Source organism: Pseudoliparis swirei, chromosome 7 (assembly GCF_029220125.1).
Source record: "Pseudoliparis swirei isolate HS2019 ecotype Mariana Trench chromosome 7, NWPU_hadal_v1, whole genome shotgun sequence".
Classification (NCBI taxonomy): Eukaryota; Metazoa; Chordata; class Actinopteri; order Perciformes; family Liparidae; genus Pseudoliparis; species Pseudoliparis swirei.
The window spans coordinates 20645255-20672643 of NC_079394.1; the positions used below are offsets into that span (position 1 = coordinate 20645255).

The following is a 27389-nucleotide window of genomic DNA, read 5'->3' on the forward strand; positions in this document are numbered from 1 at the left end:
AGGTTTGAAGGGCAAATAAATGATTACAGGGGGCGGGGGAACAGTTGACTCCATCATGAGGCTGCATCCGGTCTCCCACTGGGGGTCTGGGGGGTTTAGCAGTACATGTTTGTAGGCAGAGCAAAACCCTTACAATAAGGCCTGAGGGGGTGGGGGTTGTTAGTGCTCAGAGATGTGTACTCCTGAATACTAGTGGTCTCTAGATTACAGCAAGCTGTGGTATTGCAATACTACCTTAAGAGTGGAGTACGTATACGGGTAATGATAGGCAAAGTAGCAGACATCATCCTTATGGCTGAAGCTGGTGCTGAAGGTCATCGTATAATAGGACTTCCCTTTCTGACCACCCGCTGCAATCGAGCTCCTAGCAAAGTGATTCCTAAGGAGAAGAGGAGTCATGAGTAAATGTTGCACGATGTAGCACTCATAACACACTCAATGGCTTCTTTATAAGGCACACCTGTATAATCTACTGCAATGCAATACAACAGCTGTGCCACACATGGACTAGTTTACAATGTGGACTGTTATCTCTGGACTTATTCTTTATTCTTCACACAAATTGTACAACTTGTTCACTTAAAACCTGATTATGTTGCGCATGTATTTTTAGTATCTCTTTTCACCTTTTATTTGTAATTTATTTTATTCCATATGTTCATGCTTCTTGACATTCTTGACACTTGCTTAAATTTGTATATTCACTTTTACTATGTTTATTGTTATCCACAACAACAACAATAAAGAGGCAAAGTTCTTATATGTGTAAAAACTACCTGGCAATAAACCCAGAAATGTGTCAAATTAAATAATATGTTCATTACTAAGGGAATAGATAGAGATGATGTACTTCTGGACTACATTATATTGAGATGGATCCTAATATCCTTCCTCCCTGATGTACGCCTATAGGAAGGTCAAACACAACTCTGTGACGATGTCTAAACCCCGAACCATAACGCCCTAACATTATGGGAAATCATAAAAAAGACCTTGTTGTATCTCATAAATACATATGTGATGCAATTTGTGAAGAAAGGGTGTGTCTCCCTTTTCCTCCTTAAAGAATGCTTTTCAAAAAAGTTGACATACCAAGTACATAAATACCAGCTCATAATAACATGTAGCAGGCAATAAAGTGGTTGAGAGTGCTTTATAGCGACTGTGTATGAAATACATACATGTACAAGGTAATCAATAAACTGCAGCACGTTGTCTGCAGTATGGCAAAATTGGTATGCTGTATGAAATGATGCACGAGCCCCCGTGTTACTGTGAAGATAGTGTTTGCCTTTCCCCTCCGAGTGGACCTACTTGTAGTAACAGATGTCTGTTCCTGTTCTGACCCAGCGAGGCCGGCCACTGATCGCCTCCTGCACAGAGTACATGAGCACCTGCATGCCTACACACACACACACACACACACACACACACACACACAGTTTAGGACATGTGCTGTCGGATGCTCGAACCACTTCATCTTGACTGAATGTCAAAACGCATTAAGAAATAAGTTTAAATCCTCTGGCGGGCAGATGAGAATGACAAACTGTAGTGTTTGACGTGCAGTAATGCGTCTCACCGTAGTTGAACTGGCTGTTTGACTTCTCGGAGTTGATGATGTTGAAGCGGTAGGTGGTTCCAACGCGCATGCCGCTCACCTCAAAGTAGAACCACTGGTGGTAGTGATTACTATTGATGTCTGAATTCAGCACAAGGTCATACTCATATCTGGAGAAACACCACAACATAATCTGTAAATTTGGACCCAAACATCATCAACCATCAACAATACTCGTCTCCAATTCTTTTGTTTTAAATCTAATTTATGTGAAATTGTTGTGAAAGTAGATTGAATATAGTAAAAGGCGACCACAGCTTCAAATGCTATCATTATATTAAAAAGGTGATTTTGTTTGATTGTGTCAACCTTACTTATTTAATTTAACTGCTGTGACGATGAACACTTACTTCCTCATTTGAACTGCCTTCCTGAGGTTTCCAGACTCAAACTGAGAGTTGAACTTCAGCGATTCGCCATTGTCTTCAATCACCGGACAACTGAAACACATCCACACGTGGACGACAGGTTGAGCTCATCTGCTTTGTGCATGTGATGCTCTCAAAGTTATCCAAAAAAGGATAAACCGTAGCTTTGGTTGTAATTTGAGCTCCATTCAGCTTTAGTGTTGCAATGCTTTACTCAGTAGGAGGGACTCACCTGGGAATGTCCAAGTCATAGACTACTTTATCCACGATATCATTGGGATGAATTAACCTCTCAATGTCCTGGAATATTTTAGACCTGCAGGATTAGACCCACAAACAAGCTCATGATTAACACAATATGTTTTTCATGAACAAATAGTGTATATTTTTTAGGATGAATCCAATAAGCGAAGGATATGCTTTTTCCCAGAACCAGGACCTGATAAACACGGCAAAGTTTAAAGTGCAAACTGGAGCTCAGATGAAAAAGTCCATTTGGACCGACATGCAACCCCAGAATTTAATCACACGATTGCATTTACATTTTTAGCCAATTGTGCCTGGGAAATTATAGCTTGTCCTTGGAAAAGCATCACTAAAACATTCCCATTACGGAGGCTTAAAAAATTCAGCCTGGAGCCCCATGAGTCAGCCCGAGGTCATGCTCATGCCTGTAGCACAAATAAAAGATTTTTTAAAACTTGATCTTTCTGGCATTGGAAACACTACAATACATGTAGTTCTTATCATCTGTATGCCGTCTTTCATTCCTATGCTCAACTACCTCTGCAGCAAACCACAGAGTTGATACAAAATAAAGTCTCACCTCTGAACACCATATACTCTCTCCTGAAGAGGCTCCCTAAATGTTGGGGCTATGTGGCCAAAGTAGTCTGGGTAAGCTACTTCAGCGTACTGGGGTACGGAGTGCGTTCCCTTCACCATCTCCACGTAAAGGTCGGGGTCATGAAGCGGGAGGAGCAGCGCCGTGTCTGGCACCTCCAGGACTGCTCCTTCCCCTCCCTCATCCTCGGTCCCCTCTGAGCCGCAATCTGAACCCCAGTTACTGCCTCCTCCTCCCACACGGCGATTAGCGATGTCCTCCAGGAGCAGTGGGGACTGGATGTGCCTCGTGCCATTGACTGGGGATCCGTTTGGTTTGACTCCCTGTCCTCCGTCTTCTCCTGTGTTCAGAGCCCCCGTCGCTTCGAGGGAGACACACTCCAACACATGTGCTAGAGCCTGCTCTATCGTCTGCGCTTGAGAAGGAGGCCTGATGAGGGACGACAATGTTGTCAGCGTGTCGGGGGACGGAATGTGGGCCTCCTCTTTTCTGTCCTGGTCCTTGGTGAGGTGGATGGTGTCCAGTTCTAGAGGCGTCAGAGAGGCAGGAGGTGCAGGAGTGGGCACAGAGGGGGAAGGCGGGCGGCGTTCTCCTTTGCTAGGGTTGCAATCCCCCTGAAAGCTCGTTACAGGGACGTGCTTCGGGGACAGGGCCTGAGCTGTGGGCACGATGATTGGCCGAGTGGCTCGAGTCGAGGAGAAAGATGACGATGTGGTAGAGGCACTCTTTGATGGTTCAAAGTTATAACCCTGCAGGAATAAGATATACCGATAAGAAAAATGCAGACAACAAATATGTGTGGAAAAGGCCGCATAACAATAAATACAATAAAATAGAAAAAAAGATGTATCATAGAATTTAAAAAAGGAGAGGCAAGACAGTATGATGTCTTAACTACATATGTCCATGTAAATATGTAGTAGAAGATGTCTATCGGATACTGATTAATTTTGACACACAAGAGTGCATACATTGAGCCAGTAAGATACAATTTGAATGGTCCATGTTTAAATATACCAACCTAAAGGAGTGTAGTGTGCCAACACATTGGACACATTGTACTGACTGATTAATACATGATTCAGCTATCAGACATGTTTGTATAAATGTATAGTTTCTTGAGTCATTTGAAAAGAAATTGAAATCTCGTCAACATGGGCACAAATTACTGACCTGGAAGTCTTCAGAAAGCTCCAAGAAGAACCTCTCGTAGACCTTCAACTCCTCGAATGGACGTCCGGGGTTCTTTTTGGGATGTAGCTTGTTTAGATCCGTCTCGATGTCCTCGTTCTGATCAGAAGGACACAAAGAAAGAAAACACTCATATCTAGATGTCAAACTTCACTGTGTGCTATCTGGCTGCATCTCAGCGATTGCTCAAGTATGTTGCTATCTGGGGAATATGAGATGAGATGATATGTAGAAAACTAGGAAAAATAGAACTAATGAGTCATGACTACCCTCTGCTGGAAATTGAGAGGACTTCACCAACCTAAGCAACAACTCTGACCCAGCTCTAAGAGACTTAAATTACTTAATCTGGAGAGATTCAGTTTAATATAATCATGATGGAACAATGCTGAAAAAATGTTTACGCTATAAATCACCTGGGCCTAAACTCATGTGTGTGCATCTGAATGCTGGATATTACCTCAGTGTGTGGATCCTTCTTGTCCTCTTCGTTGTCAGTATCGTTCTCTGTGTCTGCGTCCGTCTCCTCGTTATCGTCGCTTTCATCCACGACATCATCCACTGGGTGCACACACATATTAACATTATTGGGTGACCTTAACTCGAGCAAGGTGGGAGTTTATTATTTTCCAACGTATGCAGCAGCCTGGCACACAACCAGACGAGTAGAAGTGGTTCTGGACAATGAGTTAACTGCCACGACAAGAACAGAGACAATGTCGAGCAAAGAAAAAGAAAGATCTAAGCAGCCGTGATTCAGAGGAGTACGATATTTAGAGGACAGAAGATATGATGATTATATTTCTTCTAATTCAGTGGGCTGGTGATCTCAATGACAAGTCTATGTCGTAGCTTGTTAGGTAACCGTTCCCGTGTGGGGGCGCAACCGGTGAGCTAATTGCAGCTTATATGGCGTTTACAGCTGAGAAACGGCGTCCTGACCGCCTTCAATTTCCCACCCAGGTTACAACACTGTCAGCACTTTTCATCGTTGTTTGCCCCGTTTGTGGTGTTAGCACCTTTAGAATTTAGCACCTTTTAAGGGAAGAGCAAATAAGGTCAAATATTCCATCAAAATGCTTGTGGATGCAAAGAGGCAAATTAATGGAGTACAGTGCAAATGCATCAGTACTAGTTCAATTCAATTCAATTCAGTTTATTTGTATAGCCCAATTTCACAAATTACAAATTTGTCTCGGAGTGCTTTACAATCTGTACACATAGACATCCCTGCCCCAAAACCTCGCATCGGATCAGGAAAAACTCCCAAATAACCCTTCAGGGGGAAAAAAGGGAAGAAACCTTCAGGAGAGCAACAGAGGAGGATCCCTCTCCAGGATGGACAGGTGCAATAGATGTAATGTGTACAGAAGGACAGATTTAGAGTAGTACTAGTACTAGTAGTACTAGTGAGCATGCGACCACTAAGCATCGTTATTACTGTATTATTAACGGATGTCATGTGTTAGTTTAGTGAAGTTAGAGTATGACGTGAGGTGAATGAGAAAGCAGCCGTGAGCGAGTCTATGTATTGAGGATGGAGTTGTTTCGTACGTATGTCTTACCCTTCTTTAAGGGCCTGTCACAGAGCTGATGATTCTTTCTTCCTGTAAGGCACATTGTGTGCAGCAGTGTTGCCATTAACAATGTATGCGGTCAAGACATGTCAGCATCGTTTGTGTGTGTTTTGTTTGTATGCTCCTGTCGTTCCCGAACAAGGTTCCGACTTTGTTGATAAATTCAAGCACCGACACTGTGTGTGTGTGTGTGTGTGTGTGTGTGTGTGTGTGTGTGTGTGTGTGTGTGTGTGTGTGTGTGTGTGTGTGTGTGTGTGTGTGTGTGTGTGTGTGTGTGTGTGTGTGTGTGTGATACTGAATCTAGGAGCCATGACTGCGATTACATCGGATGGGCCGACTTATTTGGCCAAACACTCCAAGATGCCAATGATGTGGACATTTTTCATTTTTTTCCAACCCCACATTGGTATTATCCTTAGACTTGTTTAAATGTTCAGATGTAGAAATTGATCACTTTAACCTGCTGACAATTCACTTTAATCACTACCTTGTATCTATATATATTTTGTATTCCTCTGTACATTTAATATTGTTATTGTATTTTGTTTATTATTGCTCTAATGTGCACCCGCTGCTGTGATCCTGAAATTTCCCCATTGTGGGACTAATAAAGGATTATCTTATCTTATCTTATCTTAAGAAATGTGTCCGTCTGTACGGCATCATCGTCAATGCAAGGCATGCACTGCGATATACTGGGACACTCTCGAGTGAAGTGTGTGTGAGTCTTGTGTTCTCACCCCCAAGTGGCTGGCTGTACAGCTGCGCCACGGGCCCTACAACGGGCACATGTGGCAGCTGGTAAAGAAAGGCTGATTTGATGGTGGGCAGAGGCAGACGGTTCTTAGGAAAACACTTCCTCATGATGAGACTCGAAGTGTTGACGAGTGGATCCAGAGTCCGCACCGGGAGACACTCCTGGAAAGAAAATCACACAGAAAGTAGAGAGTAGGCCAGTGTGTGTGTGTGTGTGAGAGAGAGTGTGAGTGTGTGTGTGTGTTAAATAAAGCTGTAAACCAACGTGCAGGCCCAGGCTTGGCAGGTGTATGCATCTTCACTTTGTAAACTTGGAAGCTGTGAACGTGTGTCGCATGCTTTCATTGTTGGCCAAGTGTTTGTCACATTCTGACTCACAGTGGATGAGTAGTAGAGGATCCTCATGCCGTCGGCATCGATGAACGCTTTCCTGCCGAGCTTGATGTTGGTGATGTTCCTGAGGCAGACCAGCAGCCCTTTGCGTATCAGCATGTGGCGATGCCGTGTGTCATTGTGATGCCAGTCCTGGTAAAGAGCCAGCAAGGCATGCACGTGTCCAGCATCCACTGCACGGCGAGCATTCGTCTCTGCAGGGGGGGGTAAGGGGTCAATTTGGGACGAGATAACTTCAAATCCATGTTGAATGATCCTTAACGGTGTTTGCTTCGGCGGGGGACAGAAAATCAAGTCCAGAAAAAGGGTTCATAATGGTGGAAAGAGGCTAAAGGAACCAGCATAATTTAAGGATCACTACTATAGTCAGAATGCTACAAAGAAAGCTACTCACTGGATTTAAGCAGCGCTCCGAGTGCATCCAGAGCTACCCTGTTGATTTAGAAACAAGGCAAATTACGCGGTCACATGGTCTGCTGAACAAACGTCAATGACAGATTAGAAGTTAAAGAACCAACAGCGGAAAGAGGCTTACGAGATGTGGCCCGTGGATCTCGCTAGTTTGTTTTTAACCCTTGTGTTGCCTTCGGGTCATTTTGACCCGATTCAATATTTAACCCTCCTGTCGCCTTCGGGTCAATTTGACCCGATTCAATGTTTAATGTCGGTGTTCTTTCGGGAGTCAACAAACAAACATAAAGTGCCTCACACTTAAACTTGGAAAACAATATTAATTCTAATAATTTTCTGGAGATTTTAATAGCTGGGGTCATATTGACCTCAAGGGTAAAATATGTTAGTAAATATAAAGGTAAGAGGAGGGTTAAACATTGAATCGGGTCAAATTGACCCGAAGGCAACACAAGGGTTAACACAGCGTTTATGCCGGCTCATTATGACAATCGACTGCTTACTTAAGCAGGCTGATGTTCTTCTTGCTGAACGGCACCACAATCTTGAACATGAGCTCCACCACTCCGTTCTTGCCCAAAGAAATAGCATTCACCGCTTCACCAAAACAACCATATAAACAGGAGGTAGCAGACAAAAGCAGATCGAGACATCAAATACCACTGACACCAGTTTCTTGGCACTCGTCTGCTTGAATTCCAATAGAGACGGACAATTTAATAAAAAAATAAAAAAATAACTTACAGTTGGTGGAGTAAACCCTGAGAACCTGGAGACAGGGCAGAAGCACTTTGGTATTCTGTAGGTTCTGTTTGGTTAAGTTGACTGTGGCGTTCAGCGCGCCGCTCAAGCGCGCCTTCACTCCAAACTTTCTGTCTGAACACACAGGAACATGCAGAGCACACGTCACCAGATGCTCGGTGTTTATGTCCCTGTTGTTTTCTGCAAACTACTAAACAAGTCTTCGCAGCAGCCTGAAGAGTTTGACCACTAGTGGAGTCTACGTGACTACATGACTGCGTACCTGTTGTTGTGATATGAAAACCCACCTTTTGGGCCAACCTTGGCGAGCAGCGAGTGAAGCTGCAGCATGAGTTCTTCACTGGGAGGCAACTCTTTGCTTGCGGTGATCAGAATCTGGAATAATATTCCTGTGCCTCCTTTAGACACAAATACTCCGACCCTGCGACCTCTGCCTGGAGACAGAAAACAACAATAAAACAGCATTAGATGTGATTCATGAGGGGAATATGCAGTTGAAATCCTGGGAAGCATAAACCTTAAAGACATTACTTTGTGGATCCTAGATATATTCAACTTCTACTACCACTTTACCATATGTTAGTGTGGTTCAAGGAATTGTTTATGCTTTTAGAATATATGTATTACTCGCATGAAAAAGTGTAAATGACAGTGAAATTGCCCACAAAGTGATTATCCAGAAATTATGTAAATGTCATCAGCTTTCAAAATCTGTGCATAAACTTCTCATACATACATTTTGGGGGTAGAAAAAGAGCTCACTCTACACACCCACAGTCAGCAGCTCACTGAGAATGTACAAAATGTTCAGCGTGGTCTGGACATCTCTGGTGTTCTGTGGAAGCCGCACAGGGACACTTGTTAAACAACACACAGGTGTACATTCTGAATATATTATTTTATTATTTTATTCAGATATTATTTTACTTCCTCTCAGAACCATCTCAAATCAAATCATGCATCGACGTGCCGGCTGCAGCGGCGTTTCCCACAGCTGTTCATACAAAGCCATTGATGCATTTCTTAGGTCTCTGCATGCAATGTTTTAAACAGTGAGCTTCTTCTGGCAAAGATCACATCGTTGTAAGAAGAATGTCTCAAAGTGAGGGGGATCAAAACTTCAATAAATAGTTTTGGGAAATAGCATATCCACTTTCTTATCGCTAGTTAGGTGAGAATAATAATATCAGTCTGGGACGGTAAATATGAAGCTCCCACGAGCAGCCAGTTAGCTTAGCTCAGCACAAAGACGAATAAGTCTTTGGTCGTCTAATTTAGGAATGTACCACTTTCTCCATTTGTGCAAACAGAAGTAAAAACTACAGGGTACGCGTAGTGTTGAAGTGTTGTCATGTTCGGAGCTGAAATCTCCAGTTGATGTGTGAGCTGACCTCCAGTGACGCCAGAATGACCTCCATGCCACTGGAGCCTTTGGACATCACCTCTTTTCCACTCTTCTCTGCAACACACAACAAAATAAAAAGGATCAGAAATGTGAAGATAAGCGGTTCTGCATTTGTCCAAAACACCAAAACAACTGAGGGGCTTCTCGCACAAGCAATGTGTGTGTGTGTTTGTGCGTGTGAATGTTGAATTGTCACAATGTTACAGTGGAAATTGGAACATGGAAAGATAGAAAATAAATACAATAAATTAGAATTTAACATGTGTCAAATATTAGCTGAGACATGAGCTCTACCGTTATCCTCTTAGAAACTGTACCACTCAACAGGATGTGAAAATAACTGGTTTACCACAAGAGAAGAAGCATGATACGCCGTCACCAACTCAGGAATGCATCATAACAGCAGGTGAATATGGAAATGAAATTGATGACGCACAAGAACACGTTCTATAAACTCACTTTCCACACTTACACAACTCTGTGCGTACCCGCGCACGTAAACAAACAGTTGCGCGCTCACACACAAGCAGCGACTCGGTGTCCTCAAAACATTTCTGTCATACCAGACTTTTTAAAAGGTCTTCAAAACAAACTGTCATCTTGACACTAATCACACGCACACACACACACACAGACACACAGACACATGCACGCATGCACACACACACCAATTTATCCATTTACTGCATTTTCCTATGCCAATGATGGTATTCTTCAATCAAAAATTAACCAAGCTTTAATATGGCACTCAAAAGTAAAATTGATCCCCAGGTAAATGACCTGTATGTTGCCATTTAATAAGTTTAACTCATTATCCATCATTTATGTCTTTCTCAGTGAAGATTTTAGTCAGCCATGGCTTGGTAATTAAATTACTGCACATTCACTGTGAAGGTTGTACAAGTCAGACTGGTTATTCTAACCTATCCTGAGCAGAATGACATATTTAACATATTTGTAAAATAAATCAGTCAAAAAAGCTGAAACATTTTGCTCATTCTGGACCCTACCTGGTGGGTCTGGGGAGACCACAGATTGGGAGTATCTCTTAGTGTAGCGGTACTCCATTTCATAACAACGGTCTCAAAGTTCACCAAAGATGTGGGTGAAAAGAGGTTCTGCAGGTCCCCGGCTCACTGCCTCTGGAGTCGTACAAGTTGTGCAGGTCTGCTGTGAGTCAAACGCCTCATTGTCTGATATTCCCTTGAAAGGCTCTGAGAAACCGTTTCTTGTTTTTTCTCTATCCCTCGAAGGCTGGAGGTAAACTTCTCCTCTGGTCGGAGCTGCGACTCTGTACCAACACACTGACCTTGGGGAAAGAACACTATGAACTTAGGAATCAGCACCTCCTCTCGTTCTCAAGACTGCGTGGAAAGGGAGACTCTATTCTCAAATAAAAACAGAGACTGAATCTCTGACAGCAAATAAGAGAGAAAACGGAGAACTGCTGCCTCGATGACAGATTTGAGTAACTTTTCCCTCTCCCTATGATTCTTGTTCTTCCTCTTGGAATCTCTCGACCGCTACAACAACTCTGAACATGAGACAAGAGTACAGCAAAGTCCTTCTTGGGGTGTACAGTTACTGTGACCAGGGTCACAGACCCCCTCCCTCCCCCGAACCATCGTCACACTCATGCACATTTCAAGTTGAGGCTGTAGGCCTGTTGGGGTGTGACAGACCGCCGCGCAGGAGATGAGAGGAACAGCTGAGGTATCGTGAGTGATGGGGTCACAGACAGGAGCCTTTCCACTGTGTCCAACAGTCATGATGGATTAACCACAAGCTTACTTTGAAGTGGAAGTAATGAATCATGGGGAAAGGAAAGACTAAATTCACGAAGAGCAATCGTGAAGACATTCAAACGATACCAGCAGGGTCAAATATAGGTGATGATTGAGCTGAACTCGGCTCCACTCAGGTTGACTCGTGATTACAAGTTATCCTCACTCCACAAAATCCACAATAGTAAACATAACGTTGACTGAAATATGGAATTTTCTTGGTTATCTTAAAAAGTTTCTATAGTATTGTGGTAACACTTTTCTTTAGTAATGGCTTCAAATAATCAACTATTTTCATTATTGATTCATCTTTCGAGAATATTTGATGAATTTTTCAATTACCTGATGAATCATTACCTTCGCATTGAAAATGCGAAAGGTTATGTTTTGATCGCCGTGTATTTATTTATTTATATCAAAAAGTATTGAACCGAATCGCATGACATTTGGTGGGATGATTGGTTATTATCCGGGAACCAGTTGATTAGATTTTGGGATCGATCGGGTCAAAGGTCAAGGTCAAAGGTCATGAACAGGTCAAAATCTTCTTGAATCGCATGAAATTTGGTGGGATGATTGGTTATTATCTGGGGACCATTTGATTAGATTTTGGGATCAATCGGGTCAAAGGTCAAGGTCATGGAAAGGTCAAAATATTTTTTGGACCATAGCACGATACATTTGTGTCCAATTGGCATGCAACTAATGCCAAAATGTTCATAATTCAATGCCCAATCTTGTGATATGCGAAGGTATGCGCTCTACCGAGTGCCCATTCTAGTTTAGTCTATGGAATATCCCAAAATAGAAATAAAATGCAGATGACAATTTCCAAGAGCCCAAAATGATGTCTTCAAATTGCTAGTCTTGTACAATCAACGCAAATATACAAAGATGCTCATTTTACAATGATATAAAATAGAGAAAAGCAGCACATCCTAACACGTAAAGGATTGTAAGTTGCCACTTTAGCTTTAAAATTGACATTAATAACTCATCATAACTGTTCAATTTTATGTCAGTTTGACAAATACCTGAAATCAACAATTTGGTAAAGCACTAGTGATGCTTGCATTAGATATTTCTATGAATTGCAGCTCATTGGAGTGGCAGAGCGGAGACAACAGAGACTCCGGTTTCTGTTCTACACAGCGACACGGCACAGGGCCTCCTTCTCTACTCTCCTTTCAAAAGAGAAATCAGAGAACCAGATCAGGAGACACTGTGACAATCCATCCACACTTTGACTACCGGTGCACCAACCCATCTCTATTTACCTGACAGTTACACTGGACACATGTCTTACTGGAAAAGAGCAAACTCCACCAGGTGTGTCTCCTTCTCCACTCCCAAACCAAAAAAGGAGTTGAATCAGTCAAGATGGCAGCAAGGATAACAAAAACAGCAATTTATTACCTTCGCATTGAAAATGCGGAAGGTAATGTTTTGATCGCTGTGTATTTATTTATATGCGTGTTCCTCGCATAACTCAAAAAGGATTAAACCGAATCGCATGAAATTTGGTGGGATGATTGGTTATTATCCGGGGACCATTTGATTAGATTTTGGGATTGATCGGGTCAAAGGTCAAGGTCATGAAAAGGTCAACATCTTCTTTTTACCATGCATGCCAATTTTTATCCAATTGGCATGCAACTAATGCCAAAATGTTCATAATTCAATGCCCAATCTTGCGATATACGTCATGTCATAATGACGGCATTACCTTTGTTAGCGCTTTGGGGTCAACGACCTTGGGGTCAACGACCTTCCGAAATGTGCTTTATCATAATTCTTATACAATTGGCATGTAAATAGATTCAGTCCACCACAATTTATTTTAAATCAATAAATCCAGGCTGATGTTCATACATCATTCTTTTGTGATGTTTACCACAATATCCGGTATCAAGCTACATCAATTTACAGTTCCCCACACTCTCATGCCAAGTACCAAAAAAGTGGCTGCGGTGAAGGTATGCGCTCTACCGAGTGCACGTTCTAGTTCATCTGTATATATCGTGCCTAACTTCAGTCATCATAATATATTGGGTATGGAATTAATCTGCAGAGTCGCCGTTTCTAAATGTTCGGTTGTTGTCAATTGTTATTGACAAAAGCCAAATGTGGCCAGGAACAGACGAGGTAACGCTTGTTTTAGCCTCGCCGATTACTGGGAACTCTTTTTGCTACTGAAGCAGCTCCTGATCACTTGTGGCCCGACTGGCTGGTTAAGAAGCGTGGTAAGTTCAGTGATCAATAAACGGTCAATAAAATCGTTTTGTATCTTTTGTGAATTACCGCAAACACAAGAAGTGCACAAGAAATATGGGGCTGATCGATCCAGCAGTATGTGCGATTACCTGCACGTACGTGCGCACACACACAAGCACGCACGCACACGCACACACATGCACGCACCATGTCTAAAGTACAGTAGATTGCATTGTCATGTTGTGTGTTTGCTCTCACCCTGGGTCTGTATTAGATGACATATCTTTGCAGTGACCTGTCTCGCCGTTTCAACATCCCTCATCATGGCCTCTCCATTCATCCTCTCCAGTTGGCCCAGGAGCATCAGTACTCTGGAGTTACTGGGAACGCTGGAAGTAAACACATATTTGTACCTTTAGGGAGCAGACTAGCTTTATTCAGACATTCAATCCCGTATAGACATTTGGAGAAAGGATGACAAATAAATATATATTTTTGATTAAAGTCCATCTGTAAAGGGCAGAGGTCAGCGTACGCATCACACACAGCGGGATGCATCATGATGATGATGCATTTACACAGAAATATATTTCTTTAAGCACATGCTTAATCTGCTTCATGTCCAGGTTTAGAAGGATTAGAACGATGGATCAATTTCACTTTATCTAGCACTGGGTGGCACTGGAGAACAAACATAAAGCAGCCCCTCGTATGTGCCAATGCCCTAATATGACCACAGTTAGTCAAATGTCTGAGCCACAATAAAAACTCTTTCTGTAAAAAATGTTGTGATGAAAAAACAAAAGAAATTGGAAAGCCATGTTTAACTTTAAGATCAATTTAATTTGTTTTGCTGACGTTGAGTGGCAGACCCTCGCACTTCACCATTTCTGGGATAGTGACCCATCCCCCATTTATAATCTTAGCTCAGTGGCTCTCAGCTGGAAACACGAGGTTAGAGGTCAGTTGTTGGTCCGGCAACAGCAAACATGGGAAAGAAAGTCAAAACTCAGTGGTTGTACCCAACGGACCAGAGTTTCTTATATGTCCTTATAAAGACAGAGAACAGAGACTGTGTGTGTGTGTGTGTGTGTGTGTGTGTGTGTGTGTGTGTGTGTGTGTGTGTGTGTGTGTGTGTGTGTGTGTGTGTGTGTGTGTGTGTTGAAGACAGAAAAGAAACAAACTGGAAAAATATGTAGGTCTGAACAAAGGAGAACATACTGAAGCAGAAGTAACGCCTAAAATAAACAAACTGCATAAGTCACATAATTGACAAATGAACACAGATTAACAACTAATACATATTTAAACTTGATCAACAAATGATAATTAATGTGTTTGTCTCCAAATGGAAAAACAACTCACCCCTTCTCTGTGGCCATTTTGGGTTTGTTCATATTTACCACTTCAACATTTCATGTCGTCTGCAAGAGAAATTAAAATTAAAACTTCTCTGACAAAAAAAAGGACATGCATACAAATACTGTACACTTTTAGAAAAGAGCATAATAAACCTTCGCCCATTGCGCCAAAAGAGATCCCACTGAAATCCTCCTTTTGTAATCTCAACTATGCCACCATGACAATCCACCTAAACTGCCTCGTGCAGCTGTGGATGTGTTGAACTGGACATACACATTTTCTCTGTAATAACCAGTGACCTGGCCAGGATGTGCAGGGACAACCTGCAGCTGGCTCATATTGACTTGACCAGGACTGACTTACTATCAGATATACAGAACCGCCTGACTGATTTTACACGAAACAAAGAGGCTGCCCTGCATGCTGCAGATCTCAAATGTCTGGAGACAATAGACCCATAGATGAGGTAATTTGAACACAAAGTTTGGAAAAAGCAAGACAGTACCAGCCTTCAGCTGCATTACATCAAACGGCAACATTTATTTCAGAAAAGAAAACAATACATTATACCGCAGAAAAGAGCCAAATGAGTTCATTTGACTTTTCGGCTGAATATGGTTGTTTTTTTTGGTACAACATGGGTACAGTGAATTCCAACAAGTCTCTCAAGAGTCAGAGGTCAGGTCAGGTCACACAGTGAATTCAGGAGCATTTACCACGGGATAAGATGAGTCGTAAATAATGCTACCGTAAAATGTTAACCCATCAGTCTGATGTTAAGATTGTATTACATGGGTCATAATAACACTTTTATTGGGTGCTTAAAATGACACATGAAATGTTGTAGCAAAAAAAGCAGGAACACACAAGTTAACCCTCCTGTTACCTTAGGGTCAATTTGACCCCATTCAATGTTTAATGTCGGTGTTCTTTCGGGTCAATTTGACCCCAGGCTGTTTTTCACTGTCAAACATATAAGAAATATCAACTTTTTATATATTTAAAGGGCTATTTAGGTAGTCAACAAACAAACATAAAGTACCTCACACTTAAACTTGGAAAACAATATTAATTCTAATAATTTTCTGGAGGTTTTAATTGCTGGGGTCAAGGGTAAAATATGTCAGTAAATATAAAGGTAACAGGAGGGTTAAACATTGAATGGGGTCAAATTGACCCCAAGGGTAAAATATGTCAGTAAATATAAAGGTAACAGGAGGGTTAAACATTGAATGGGGTCAAATTGACCCGAAGGTAACAGGAGGGTTAAACATTGAATGGGGTCAAATTGACCCTAAGGCAACAGGAGGGTTAAACGAAAGAAAACGACAGAAATGAGACCACAGAACAATACAAAGTCGAAAATAGTTTTTAAATTAAAATAAATTAGCTTTTAACTAAATTGTCTGACCTCAATTCAGGCCAAGTCAGGCTTTTCCCAAAACGTGCAGTCAACCTGTCTGTCCACCAATCTTTTTACTAGTCAGGTAACATTACCTGATGCCCCCCCCCCCCTGTTGTGTGAGGGGTAACAGTAACACTGACATGGTCACACAGATGGTGGCCTGACCACAAGACCTCCACAGAGACGCCTCCTTCCTCGCGCCAGGATCCACAACCCATTAATAAAACCAAAGCATGATAAGACACCGTCACAGCCGAGGGGGACACGTGGGTTAGTCACTGTTATTACGCCATTGTGAGCGGCCTGCTTGACAAGATGCTCGGCGAGATAAGCTCGTCTGGGCTCACAGGCTCCGCTGCTGCACCTGCTGGACGAGTCACTCATTAACGGTCGCTTGTCTGCGGCAGCAGCTGCAAGCTAACGGAGAATGCATATGCAATAAAGCGCACACAGCGCACATTAGCTGGAGCAATAGACCTGCATATTACCAACGAGGACGAGGGTTTTACGAACCTGTGGGGAGAGGAGCTGCTGTCCCGTACAGGGCGGACCAATACTAAGATAAGAGGGACTGCTACTCGCCTGAAACGCCCTGACGGTGTTGTGATGAGCCCAGTCAGCGGGGGCTGTCGCGAGAGGACGTTTCTCCGCGTGGCTTTAGGAGCAGTTAAAAAGAGGATGGAAAGACCCCTGAAGAGCCAAATGTACCAAAATATAACATGTGTATAGTTGTGTGGCTGAGCTGTCTGGGTTTCAAACTATAAACTGTCCACTGAGGGCTTGAGCTCAGTCATACGCGTAAAGACTACAACTCCCATGTTGACAGAGGCCGATGACGTACAATGTCTGCGCCGATTTTTACAGTCATTGTATACCTCCTTTTTAGCTAACCTACATGGTTAATACAAAATACTAAGGTACGTGCACATTTACAACGACATTATGGGTTTCTAATAACAGTGCTATTGTTTTGTGTTTACGATACTCAAGCGTTGTTTATAGGAAACTGCCCTGTGGGCAACATTAGCTTGTAGCACACGGTATTACGAGCTACTGAGACGTTGGTGATAGTTAGCAAACATGTCCTTTGCACCTGACGTCCTTTGATACCTTGCATATATATCCTGAAATGTATGTGTCTCTGTGTGTGTACGTCGGTTTTGTACACATTACACATGTAGGTTAGTCATTACACATGTGTAGGTGATGGAGCAAGATAGCACAATAAACTGGTAATTATTCTGCTGAGATTACATCGAGTTCAGTGTGTTCATATGACACACATCAGGTTTCTAGCTGCAGTTATTGCCTCGTTACTCATTACATCGCCATATAACTCTATTACCGAATATCTGATGGAAGTCCTTGGATATTCGTTTGTACACAAATCATCATTAATCAGTCGTACAGGAAGTGAGTTCGCTTTTTACATTTCCGTGACAGGACTGACATGTTCATGGTTTAAAAGGCAGAGTGCACTCAGGCGTACAATTTACTAATTCTTAGGCTCTAATTTAAGTTGTACAAGTCGGTTCACAGAGCTTGATGGTAATATTCTCCTGTGGCCTGAGATTATAATACACCCTGTGCTCAGCTTCGCAGGACTACAGGTTAAGTATGAACATTATTGTGTCAAAGTGTTTCAGAACATACCGTGTTTACCTGTCTGAACATACCTGTAGGACATGCCAAGCTGTTAACGTGTGTGTGTCAGTGTACATACAGGGAGATGGTTGAAACTTGGGACTTTTGCAATTGCACTGCGTGTGTAAAGCTTGATCAGCCAACTGACCGCTGCAATGTCCAGTGGAGAAGGTGAATGAATGTAGTAACATGGGGAATATAAATGTGTATTTTTCAGTTGAAGGTTAGTAAATATGTAAAGAGGTGCTTCATTTGCTCGTCACCTTCAACCGTGACATGAGCCGATCTTATAATGCTGAGTGTTCTTACTGTGACTTTTAAGACGCTATATTAAAAAGATGTATCCTGGTTTACTTTGTGTTTCTCCTTAGTAGTCACCATGGTGATGAAGTCAGCAGTTGACGATGATGATGCTGGCTGGGGGCTGGGCATCCCAGAAAAGATGAAAAACAATGCCAACTGGGTTGATGTTACACATGAATTTAAGGGTGCATGCGAAGGTACAGGTTCTGCAAGTGGTTGTGTGACCAGGGTCGTATGTGTGCAGTTGTGAAAGCTACTGACGCGTTCCTTCTTTCTCTTTCTTTGTCCTCATCCTTAATTCATGCAGAGTTGAACCTTGGAGAGTTGCTTCATGACAAACTGTGAGTAGGACAAAGGGATTTCTGCTCCAATTAACAACAAAACTATAAACACGTTCAATAGTCAGCATGCTTACACTCCTAATCAAATTTAGTGTTTTTTTATCCCCATATTGTCTAAACACTGTTTCTGAGACTTCATAACATTAAAAAGATTGAGTAATTACAATGAAACATGAAATTCCTGTATATTCTTTTTGCATGAACATGTTGGAATTTAATCATACTGGTATCTGCATCAGCTACTCGACCAGTGAGATTTCTTTAAGCTTTGTAAACGCACATACAACATGGTCAGTAATCGTCTGTTCTCGTGGCAGGTTTGGCCTGTTTGAGGCCATGTCCGCCATCGAGATGATGGATCCTAAGATGGACGCAGGTATGATTGGAAACCAGGTCAACAGGAAAGTACTCAACTTTGAACAAGCTATCAAGGTACAGTACCGATGCCTTATAATGGAAATGGTTAATTATTAGGAATTAAGACTGTCTAATTTTTTCAATTTAAATGTACAACTCTGATTGTATAGTTATGTTTGTTCATTTCAAGTCATTTGTATTTCTGTATCGTTTTAGGAAGGTGCCATTAAGGTGAAAGATTTGAGTCTTCCTGAACTAATTGGGATCATAGACACAAGTTTCTGCTGTTTGGTGAGTTATCACTTTCTTATACTGTAAACGTTTGCATTTTGTGAGCCATATGAATGTAGAACTTTGCATTTTTCTGACCCACAAATGGGATACTTTCTCTTCTAAGTAGCTCCCCTCCACAGTGAAATGAAGAGAGAGTGGAGATGAAGTTAGTCTTATTTAAGACTTTGCAAAGTCAAAGATTGTCTGCGATGTTGTTTAATTTGGAAAGATGTACTGCAGACAGAAAACATAAGATGCATTGTTTTGGGAAGATAATTTAAGATGTTTGTTGTTATACAAGCAAATACACAAAGAAATGTAAACTTAACTGTTTTCTTTTTTTCTGAAATAACTAACAAAAAAACAGCAACAATTTAAATGTCCTGAAGATGTTTGAATTCCCCACGATTGAATCGCATTCATTTTTAGATCAGCGCGACTGTGGGAAACGCAGCACTCACGTGTGCGTGTTTCATCTTCGTAGATCACATGGCTGGAGGGTCACTCGCTGGCGCAGACTGTGTTTACCTGTCTGTACGTCCATAACCCCGACCTGATTGAAGAGCCACCCCTCAAAGCCTTTGCCCTGGGCATCCTGAAGGTGTGTGACATTGCCCGAGAGAAAGTGAACAAAGCTGCCGTGTTTGAGGAGGTAAGCAACGTCCTGCTTTTGAGCTTTTACAGTCCACGGGGGTTCTGGGCTTATTTTTTTCAATTTTATTTTACTGTTGTTTCTGCTTTGCCCACTGGTATTCATGATTCACCGCATATTTTTCTTGTAGGAGGATTTCCAGGCCATGACCTATGGCTTCAAGATGGCCAATAACGTCACAGACCTGCGGGTGACAGGTACACGTACTGTCTTAATGGATTCTTGAGTCTGCAGCTTCACATGTGCTGCGGCTCCTCCTGAGTTCTACTTTCGCTACAGAGGAGCAAAGCTGAGGTGATCTCCTTCTCTTATTTGCTCTTTACCTACCAGGAATGCTGAAAGACGTGGAGGATGAGTTACAGCGGAAAGTTAAGGTATTTGTTCTCGTCCAATTTAAGCCGCAGTCTTTGCCATTTCAATAAAACACTGCTGATTTAAATAATCCTAAGTATTACATTTGTTCTCTCCCACTTCCTCAGAACACACGCTGTCGACAGGGGGAGCAGCGAGACTCGGAGGTTGAGCTGGAGGTACGTCAGGTCATTCCTCCATGTTGACGGAGTTTTGTAAAAGGCATGTTATTGGAATAGCATCTAGATAACCTGAACGCTAAACAATAGTTGTGTCTGACTGTCGGGATGCAGTTTCAATATAAAGTACACATGAAAGTAGACCATCAGATGGTGTCACTAGTCTTTATTAGTTTAGTGAGTATCCCAGCATTTGAGCCACAAAGTAAACCTCAAAGCCTTCTCCATCTCTGCCTGTTATGGTTGTTTCTGTTGACTGTCGATCAGTGTGAGGCTCATATGACCTCTGAGACTCTTCTCTGGAATGTCCAGCTCTTTCATTACTGTAATGATAATAATAATTTAAGGAAAAATCTGACCCAAATATGGACTTTATTTGGGTGGTTTGTTATCTAATGTGCCTTGTAAACTTAAAAGACAAACGAGGCAGTATGAATATCTTTGCATGTACATGTGATCCTGTTAAATGTTCTCATACTTTATTTTTACAGCATCAGCAGTTTTTGGCACTTTTCAATAGAATCAAGTTCACGCGCCTTCTACTGACTGCACTGATCACCTTTACCAAGAGAGAGGTAATACACACACAAACACACTCAGTTAGGTAAAGAGTTAATCACTATCACTTAAATAAAAACAATTATTCTGCTTATACGGAGCCGCGAAGAGGATTGTGTTTGTTTACCTTCAGGCCCTTGTATGTTAAATTCATCATTTCTTTTCTTTGTTGTCATGTTTGTTGTTGTTCACAGTTTTATATTTTTCCTTCTTTTTTTCTTTTCAGACCAGCTCGGTTGGCGAGGCCCAGAAGCTTGTTTCTCAAGCTGCTGACCTCTTGTCAGCCATTCATTCCAGTATTCAGCATGGCATCCAGTCCCAGAATGACACCACTAAAGGAGGTGACACACTCCGATGACTTTTGTTCACTTGTCGGGAATCTACGTCCCCAAACACAAAATATGTTATTCATTTGCCGCTGTCAAAAACAAATAATAGTGAATAACTTAATCATCATTGTTTCCTTTGAAATGCCCATTTGCACTTCAGCTCATGAACTTTGTAATAATCTTATTTCGAGTGCACGATCGATACCGAGCTCATGCTCAACAGAGAGAAGGAAGCTGGCTCACTGTCCCCGTGTTGCATTGGACTTGACCCGGGCAAAACTGTTACCTTATAAGGGAAATCTATTGGCAGAAATAGAACATATTATTTTTCAAGTTTATTTTTTTTATATACCTTTTTATAAAAGCTGTTCATATCTACAAAGCTTCCTCTTCCGCTATGTTGCACCGCCATGTTTCTACAGTATGGACAAACTGGCCACTCTTGTTTTCCTACGCCCTTTGGTACACGGGCAAGTTTCCGTTGGTTGCAGTCTACAACCTCACGGCTGGATCAAGCTAAATCGTACACACTGGCCCTTTAATTAGTTACAATGTAACGCACACTAAAAGTCTGTGAGAAGGGCTGAAGCTGCCTCACCGGGAAGGTTTCTTTACACGTGACCTTTGTTAACCTTGAGTATCTTCTCTTTTCTGTGAATGCTGCAGACCAGCCCATCATGATGGGCTTCGAGCCGCTGGTGAACCAGAGGCTGTTGCCACCGACCTTTCCTCGCTACGCCAAGATCATCAAGCGGGAGGACATGGTGGCTTACATCAGCAAACTTATAGAGCGCATCAAGACCGTCTGTGATGTGATCAACACCACCAACCTGCATGGCATACTGGTAAACACATTCCCACATCTTGCTATGCTGTCTATACCAGTAACTTAGAACATTCTGCATAATAAAAGCATGTGAATTGAAACATTATGAATAGTGTGTGGTTGGGTTTTTGTAGGACTTCTTCTGTGAGTTCAGTGAACAGTCTCCCTGTGTGCTCTCCAGATCTCTGCTCCAGGTGAGTTAATAAGGCCATTTAGATTCTGAAGAGTCAGTGCTTTTTTTCCTCTGATGCCTTCAGAGCAGGTGGTTTGTTTACATGTAACAACGAATAATAACACATCAGTTTAACACCAGTTGTATGAGAACTAAAAGGATTGCTTTCATAAATCCAGACGACGTTCCTGATCGATAACAAGAAAGTGTTTGGGACCCACCTGATGCAGGACATGATTAAGGATGCGCTGAGATACTTAGTCAGCCCACCGGTCCTCTCCTACAAGTAAGACTGTCAATACACCCTGAACAAGTGACTCGTGTAATGCCATGAAAGGGTTTAATGTCGCTGTGTGTGCAGCATGATATGCAAACTCTCTTAAGGGAGCTCATTGTGTCTCGATCAGCTGTCTCACGCTTGTTGTGGTGTGTGTGCGCCTGTTTCTCTGCAGGTGTTGTCTGTTCAACAACCACCAGGCAAAGGATTACATTGACTCCTTTGTCACGCACTGCTCCAGGGTACGTTTCCTTCATCGCTCAGTGTGTGTGTGTGGTCACTTTGTGGACTTGAAGGGGATGGTTTCAGTAGTGCATTAATAAGCGAAGAGTTTAGGAGGAGAGCCGTGGCATCTCGTGAGATGTAAAGGTGACGGGACGTTTCTGCTATCGGAGGAAACTTTGCTATTTTAGAAGTTGGGTGGAACACTGAAAGTATGGTCTAGTCCAGGGGTCGGGAACCTATGGCTCGCGAGCCATATATTGCTCTTCCGGTGACGGCATATGGCTCCCAGACAATTTTGAGTTGGAAAAAAATAATATCTCCGCCCGCCCCCCTGTAATTTTCTCTATAGCGCCAGATTACAGCAGAAGTAATTTAAGATTCCTTTTCTTAAAGACGTCTTTGTTCTTTAATTAAACTAAACGTCTGTTATTGATCGTCTCCACACAGCAGCATGTCATTCTGTGTCGCGTTAACACTTCTCGGCTCGCCGTCTCGCGCGCCGCAGAGCTCCGATGCCGGCGCTATGCGCGCATTGGGGCGGAGCAAAGAAAAAGTCACCTGCACCCCCTTTTATGGCCCTCCCAGTCAAAAAGGTTCCTGACCCCTGGTCTAGTCTATCATGAGCCCCCGACATGGGCAGGCACGTTTGGAAGCTGTGTGTTTATTCGTTTGTGTCCCGTCATTTCCCCCGGGCAGCCGTTCTGCAGTCTGATCCAGATCCATGGACACAACCGAGCTCGACAGAGAGACAAGCTGGGTCACATTCTTGAAGAGTTTGCCACACTGCAGGACGAGGTGCGTGTCCTCTTTTTTTCTTCTTTTTTTATGATATTCACACACAACACTCGTTTTTTTGCACCAGACGAGTTTGGCAGAGAGAGGTCACCTACCCCCAGGACAGGTGTGGTTTTAAAACTCATAAACCGACTATTCAAGTATTCTTTTGTGCTCTGCAGGCAGAGAAGGTGGATGCAGCCCTGCACGGCTTGCTGATGAAGCTCGAGCCTCAGCGACAGCATCTGGCCTGTCTTGGCACATGGATCCTCTACCATAACCTGAGGATCATGGTCCAATACCTGCTGAGCGGCTTTGAACTAGAGCTGTACAGCATGCACGAGTACTACTACGTCTACTGGTGAGAGCACACACGTTTGTTTGTTTCTGACTGGTAACTGAAATTCTCAGCGTGCACTTGTAATGCTCCGCGATTGAATACCTGTTTTGTCTCTGAGCGCAGGTACCTGTCCGAGTTCCTTTACGCGTGGCTGATGTCCACCCTGAGCAGAGCCGACTCCTCTCAGATGGCAGAGGAGCGGATAATGGAGGAGCAGGTGAAAGGGCGCAGCAGCAAAAAGATCAAGAAGAAGAAAAAAGGTACGCTCTATTGTGGCCTCTGTGGCCGGGACCAGAGAATGACCACGAGTTGACCCAAATCTGCGCAAATAATGTCTCGTCGTTAAATGCGGAGGTCCTCCTGTACCGCCGATGCTCGTGCTGACAGTGATGTGGTGTCCGGGTTCCCTCTGCAGTCCGCCCGCTCAGCAAGGAGATCACCATGAGCCAGGCGTACCAGAACATGTGTGCCGGGATGTACAAGGTAGGATGTCAGCGCAGATGCACTTCTGACCCCTTCTTCGCTCCTATTGGCCACGCACTGCGGTCACATCAACCCTCGACGTCTCTCCTCAGACGATGGTGGCTTTGGATATGGACGGGAAGGTGCAAAAGCCTCAGTTTGAGCTGGACAGCGAGCAGGTTCGCTACGAGCATCGCTTCGCTCCCTTCAACAGCGTGGTCACGCCCCCACCTGTGCACTATATCCAGTTCAAGGTACTGTTGGTGTGGACGTCCTCCTTTGAAACGTTTACCCCCCCCCCCCTTTTTTCCCCTCATCACATTCCCATCACCTTCCTGTTTCAAGTAGTTTCCTTTTTTTAGCCGCCGTTGGTTTTTCCTGCTCTCTCTCTGACTTTGCCCTTCTTGCCCTCTCCAGGAGATGTCCGATCTAAAGAAGTACAATCCTCCGCCAGGCTCCGCTGACCTGTACATGGCCGCCAGCAAACACTTCCAGCAGGCCAAGCTCATCTTGGAGAATGTGCCGTGTCCAGACCCTGAGGTCAGGGAAACTTGATGACAGCATTTCATATCACTCAAAAGCATTGCCTCCGTTGTATGGGGTCAATCTGATTCTGCTGTGTTGCTTTAAACTGAGTGAAATGGTTCACACTGATCAATAACGGTTCATGATTGATCACAGGTGAACCGGATACTGAAGGTGGCCAAACCCAACATCGTCGTTACGAATCTCCTGGCTGGAGGCCACAAGAAGGAGACCAAGGTAGTTGCCTGGATTATCATTTGCCCGTGTGGTATTTGTGCGTCGTGATGGGTTTCTGTTGGTCTTGGTTCATGTTGCCAACACTTTGTTGACATTGTTTATTTTTCTGTATCCTTAGGTGCTCCCAGAATTTGACTTCTCGGCTCACAAGTACTTTCCTGTGGTCAAGATTATCTGATCCTGCTTCGCGGGTGGATTGTTATGTCATGAAGACAATCAGCCGCAAAGACCATACCTGAACACGTGTGTGTGTGTGCGAGGCGAGCGAGTGCGTGTGCGTGTGTACAGCTAACTGTTAAAGTTGTGTAAAGTACTATTTGATACACCTGATTCTTTTTTTTCACCTGAACAAGAGATGAAACCAGACCAGAGAACTCACACCTGGACCTAAATCACTACATCCACATCTGTGAAAATCTGTGCGTTTGTGCATCCGTGTGTGTGTACGCGAGTCTCTCTCTCGCGTACACACACACACAGTCGAGGTGCTTTTGCGCAAGTAACTGGCCGATGGAAAGTTTTTCTACGCTGCCCCCAGAACTGTTTGGTGAAGGCTTTAAAAGAAGAGCTGTACTGATAATAACGAGTGCATATCATTCAATCATTTGAAACCTTTCTATGTATTTATGTTCTCATTGGAATGAAAATGTTGAGCGTGGGAGGACGACGGTATCGTGTTTACTTTCATCTGCCTCCGTCCATTGTGAAACCTCGACAGGGCAATCTGCAGAGAAGAAGCTCTCACAATGTGAACGACGTCACGTTGCAACACACGGACACACAACCCACCGCAGAGAGGCTTTGAAGGCCGACGAGCCGTCTGCACTGCTTCCTCAAACCAGTGGACCAGCGACTGTCACACATATCTTAATAAAACATTACTCTTTTCTTATTCTCTCCTGCAATTCATAATGTCCTGGGGTCATTCTGACCCCAAACACAATCTTTTGAAGTTAAAATATATTTTGTATTCATCAAATGGTCTGAAAATAATGGGGGTTGTTTGATACTGTGCTCTTCATGATTACCTTCGCATTGAAAATGCTGTTATCATATTTATATTTCCACCTCATTCTGCTGTTTCTTGGGCGACCCCCGCAGAGTAAAGGGTTCACCGTTATACCACTAGATGGCAGTATACCATACCTCAGTGATTGATTTGTCACACTTAAATCCAAGAGCATATACTAGATGAATTGGTTCTATTTCCTTATTTGCTACCATGTTACCTGTCTCGTGACCCCTCAGAGTGACCTCTGGACTTGGGAACCAATGCAACTGATTACCGGTTCTTTGGCATGTTGGACACTGTCTTTAGCATCATGGCACTGTCTCAATAAAATGAAGTTGCCATCCAATAACACTGGTATGAAGAAGCCTGCTTTTGGTATACATTTGATTAATTTGACCTGACATCACAAAAGGTCAACGATTACATTTAGCCTGAGTACACTAGTTTGGCCTTCATAGGGGTTTAAATGATCAGATCTCTTCCAGGTAGCATGTATTTGAGATTCTTTACAGGCAGCAGGACACGTCTGCTTTGATTACAGTTAACAAAGTCAAATGGACTTCTGGTGGGGCTTTATGAGTCTTTATATGCCAAAGATAGGAAAACTACTAACAAATACTTGGAGAGCACTATTGGGATCTCCAAACTAGTCAACCATAATATCCTTTTCTCTTCTTTTTTTAAAAACACAGCTGTCTGAGCTCTATAATCACACAGCAGGAAAAGATATCAATGATAAACAAGCAGAGCGTCAAAAGCAATCTGAGCCAACCAGGTTAGTTAATTAAAATAATACTAAACACAATTTTAACCTGAGCTTGAAGCAAAAGAAGGTAATGACCTGTTACTCTGAGCTAAACAAGGTCATGACCTGTTACTCTGAGCTAAACAAGGTCATGACCTGTTACTCTGAGCTAAACAAGGTCATGACCTGTTACTTTGAGCTAAACAAGGTCATGACCTGTTACTCTGAGCTAAACAAGGTCATGACCTGTTACTCTGAGCTAAACAAGGTCATGACCTGTTACTTTGAGCTAAGCAAGGTCATGACCTGTTACTCTGAGCTAAAGAAGGTCATGACCTGTTACTCTGAGCTAAAGAAGGTCATGACCTGTTACTCTGAGCTAAAGAAGGTCATGACCTGTTACTTTGAGCTAAACAAGGTCATGACCTGTTACTTTGAGCTAAACAAGGTCATGACCTGTTACTCTGAGCTAAAGAAGGTCATGAACTGCTCATGTAAATGTGTTAGTGTTACCTGGAGAACGCAAGCGCCCTGTTGCTCAGTTTTACAGGAACAGCAAACTACCTCACTAGTTATTTACATAATCAGAATCAGTGTGTACAAATACAATGAATATGGCTTATCTAAATGTACATGCAGAGATATAGCCATACGGCTAAAAACAGGCCACAACGCCTATCAACCACTTGACTACCATAAACTATGAGACGTCTT

General features: G+C 42.9%; 2 protein-coding genes across 7 annotated transcripts in view; one reads left to right on the forward strand and one right to left on the reverse strand.

Moving 5' to 3' along the window:
• The window catches only part of agtpbp1 (ATP/GTP binding carboxypeptidase 1), a 28335-nt gene extending 11674 nt beyond the window's left edge, over window positions 1-16661 (reverse strand). For 2 of the 4 annotated variants that reach the window (XM_056419494.1, XM_056419493.1), the window contains exons 1-19: window positions 16607-16661; window positions 14692-14750; window positions 13585-13715; window positions 9315-9382; window positions 8695-8758; window positions 8211-8357; window positions 7906-8037; window positions 7665-7758; window positions 7145-7182; window positions 6736-6944; window positions 6342-6519; window positions 4485-4585; window positions 4007-4123; window positions 2816-3582; window positions 2222-2305; window positions 1972-2061; window positions 1583-1731; window positions 1315-1402; window positions 235-379 (exon numbers count right to left, since the gene is read on the reverse strand). In XM_056419494.1, the coding sequence (XP_056275469.1) occupies window positions 235-379; window positions 1315-1402; window positions 1583-1731; window positions 1972-2061; window positions 2222-2305; window positions 2816-3582; window positions 4007-4123; window positions 4485-4585; window positions 6342-6519; window positions 6736-6944; window positions 7145-7182; window positions 7665-7758; window positions 7906-8037; window positions 8211-8357; window positions 8695-8758; window positions 9315-9382; window positions 13585-13715; window positions 14692-14723 (2634 nt within the window). In that variant the 5' untranslated portion in view covers window positions 14724-14750; window positions 16607-16661. Of the gene's footprint in view, window positions 1-234; window positions 380-1314; window positions 1403-1582; window positions 1732-1971; window positions 2062-2221; window positions 2306-2815; window positions 3583-4006; window positions 4124-4484; window positions 4586-6341; window positions 6520-6735; window positions 6945-7144; window positions 7183-7664; window positions 7759-7905; window positions 8038-8210; window positions 8358-8659; window positions 8759-9314; window positions 9383-10338; window positions 10447-13584; window positions 13716-14691; window positions 14751-16606 lie in introns of those variants that run through there. The other 2 variants (XM_056419495.1, XM_056419496.1) reach the window with 2 other exon arrangements.
• A 266-nt stretch (window positions 16662-16927) lies between these two features.
• naa35 (N-alpha-acetyltransferase 35, NatC auxiliary subunit) lies at window positions 16928-25806 on the forward strand. Of its 3 annotated transcripts, XM_056419497.1 has the most exons (24): window positions 16947-17010; window positions 17633-17908; window positions 18109-18237; window positions 18348-18381; window positions 18699-18813; window positions 18955-19029; window positions 19496-19663; window positions 19794-19860; window positions 19994-20037; window positions 20143-20193; window positions 20685-20768; window positions 20978-21092; window positions 21747-21925; window positions 22041-22100; window positions 22258-22364; window positions 22531-22597; window positions 23277-23375; window positions 23537-23715; window positions 23818-23954; window positions 24110-24177; window positions 24270-24410; window positions 24574-24696; window positions 24838-24918; window positions 25037-25806. In XM_056419497.1, the coding sequence occupies exons 2-24, from the start codon at window positions 17893-17895 to the stop codon at window positions 25094-25096; spliced, it is 2199 nt and encodes a 732-aa protein (XP_056275472.1). In that variant the 5' UTR covers window positions 16947-17010; window positions 17633-17892; the 3' UTR covers window positions 25097-25806. The 3 variants fall into 3 exon arrangements, with proteins under 3 accessions (XP_056275474.1, XP_056275472.1, XP_056275473.1); XM_056419499.1 differs by lacking the exon at window positions 17633-17908 and having other exon boundaries at window positions 16928-17010; XM_056419498.1 differs by lacking the exon at window positions 16947-17010 and having other exon boundaries at window positions 17017-17908; window positions 18112-18237.
• Window positions 25807-27389: the final 1583 nt, after the last annotated feature.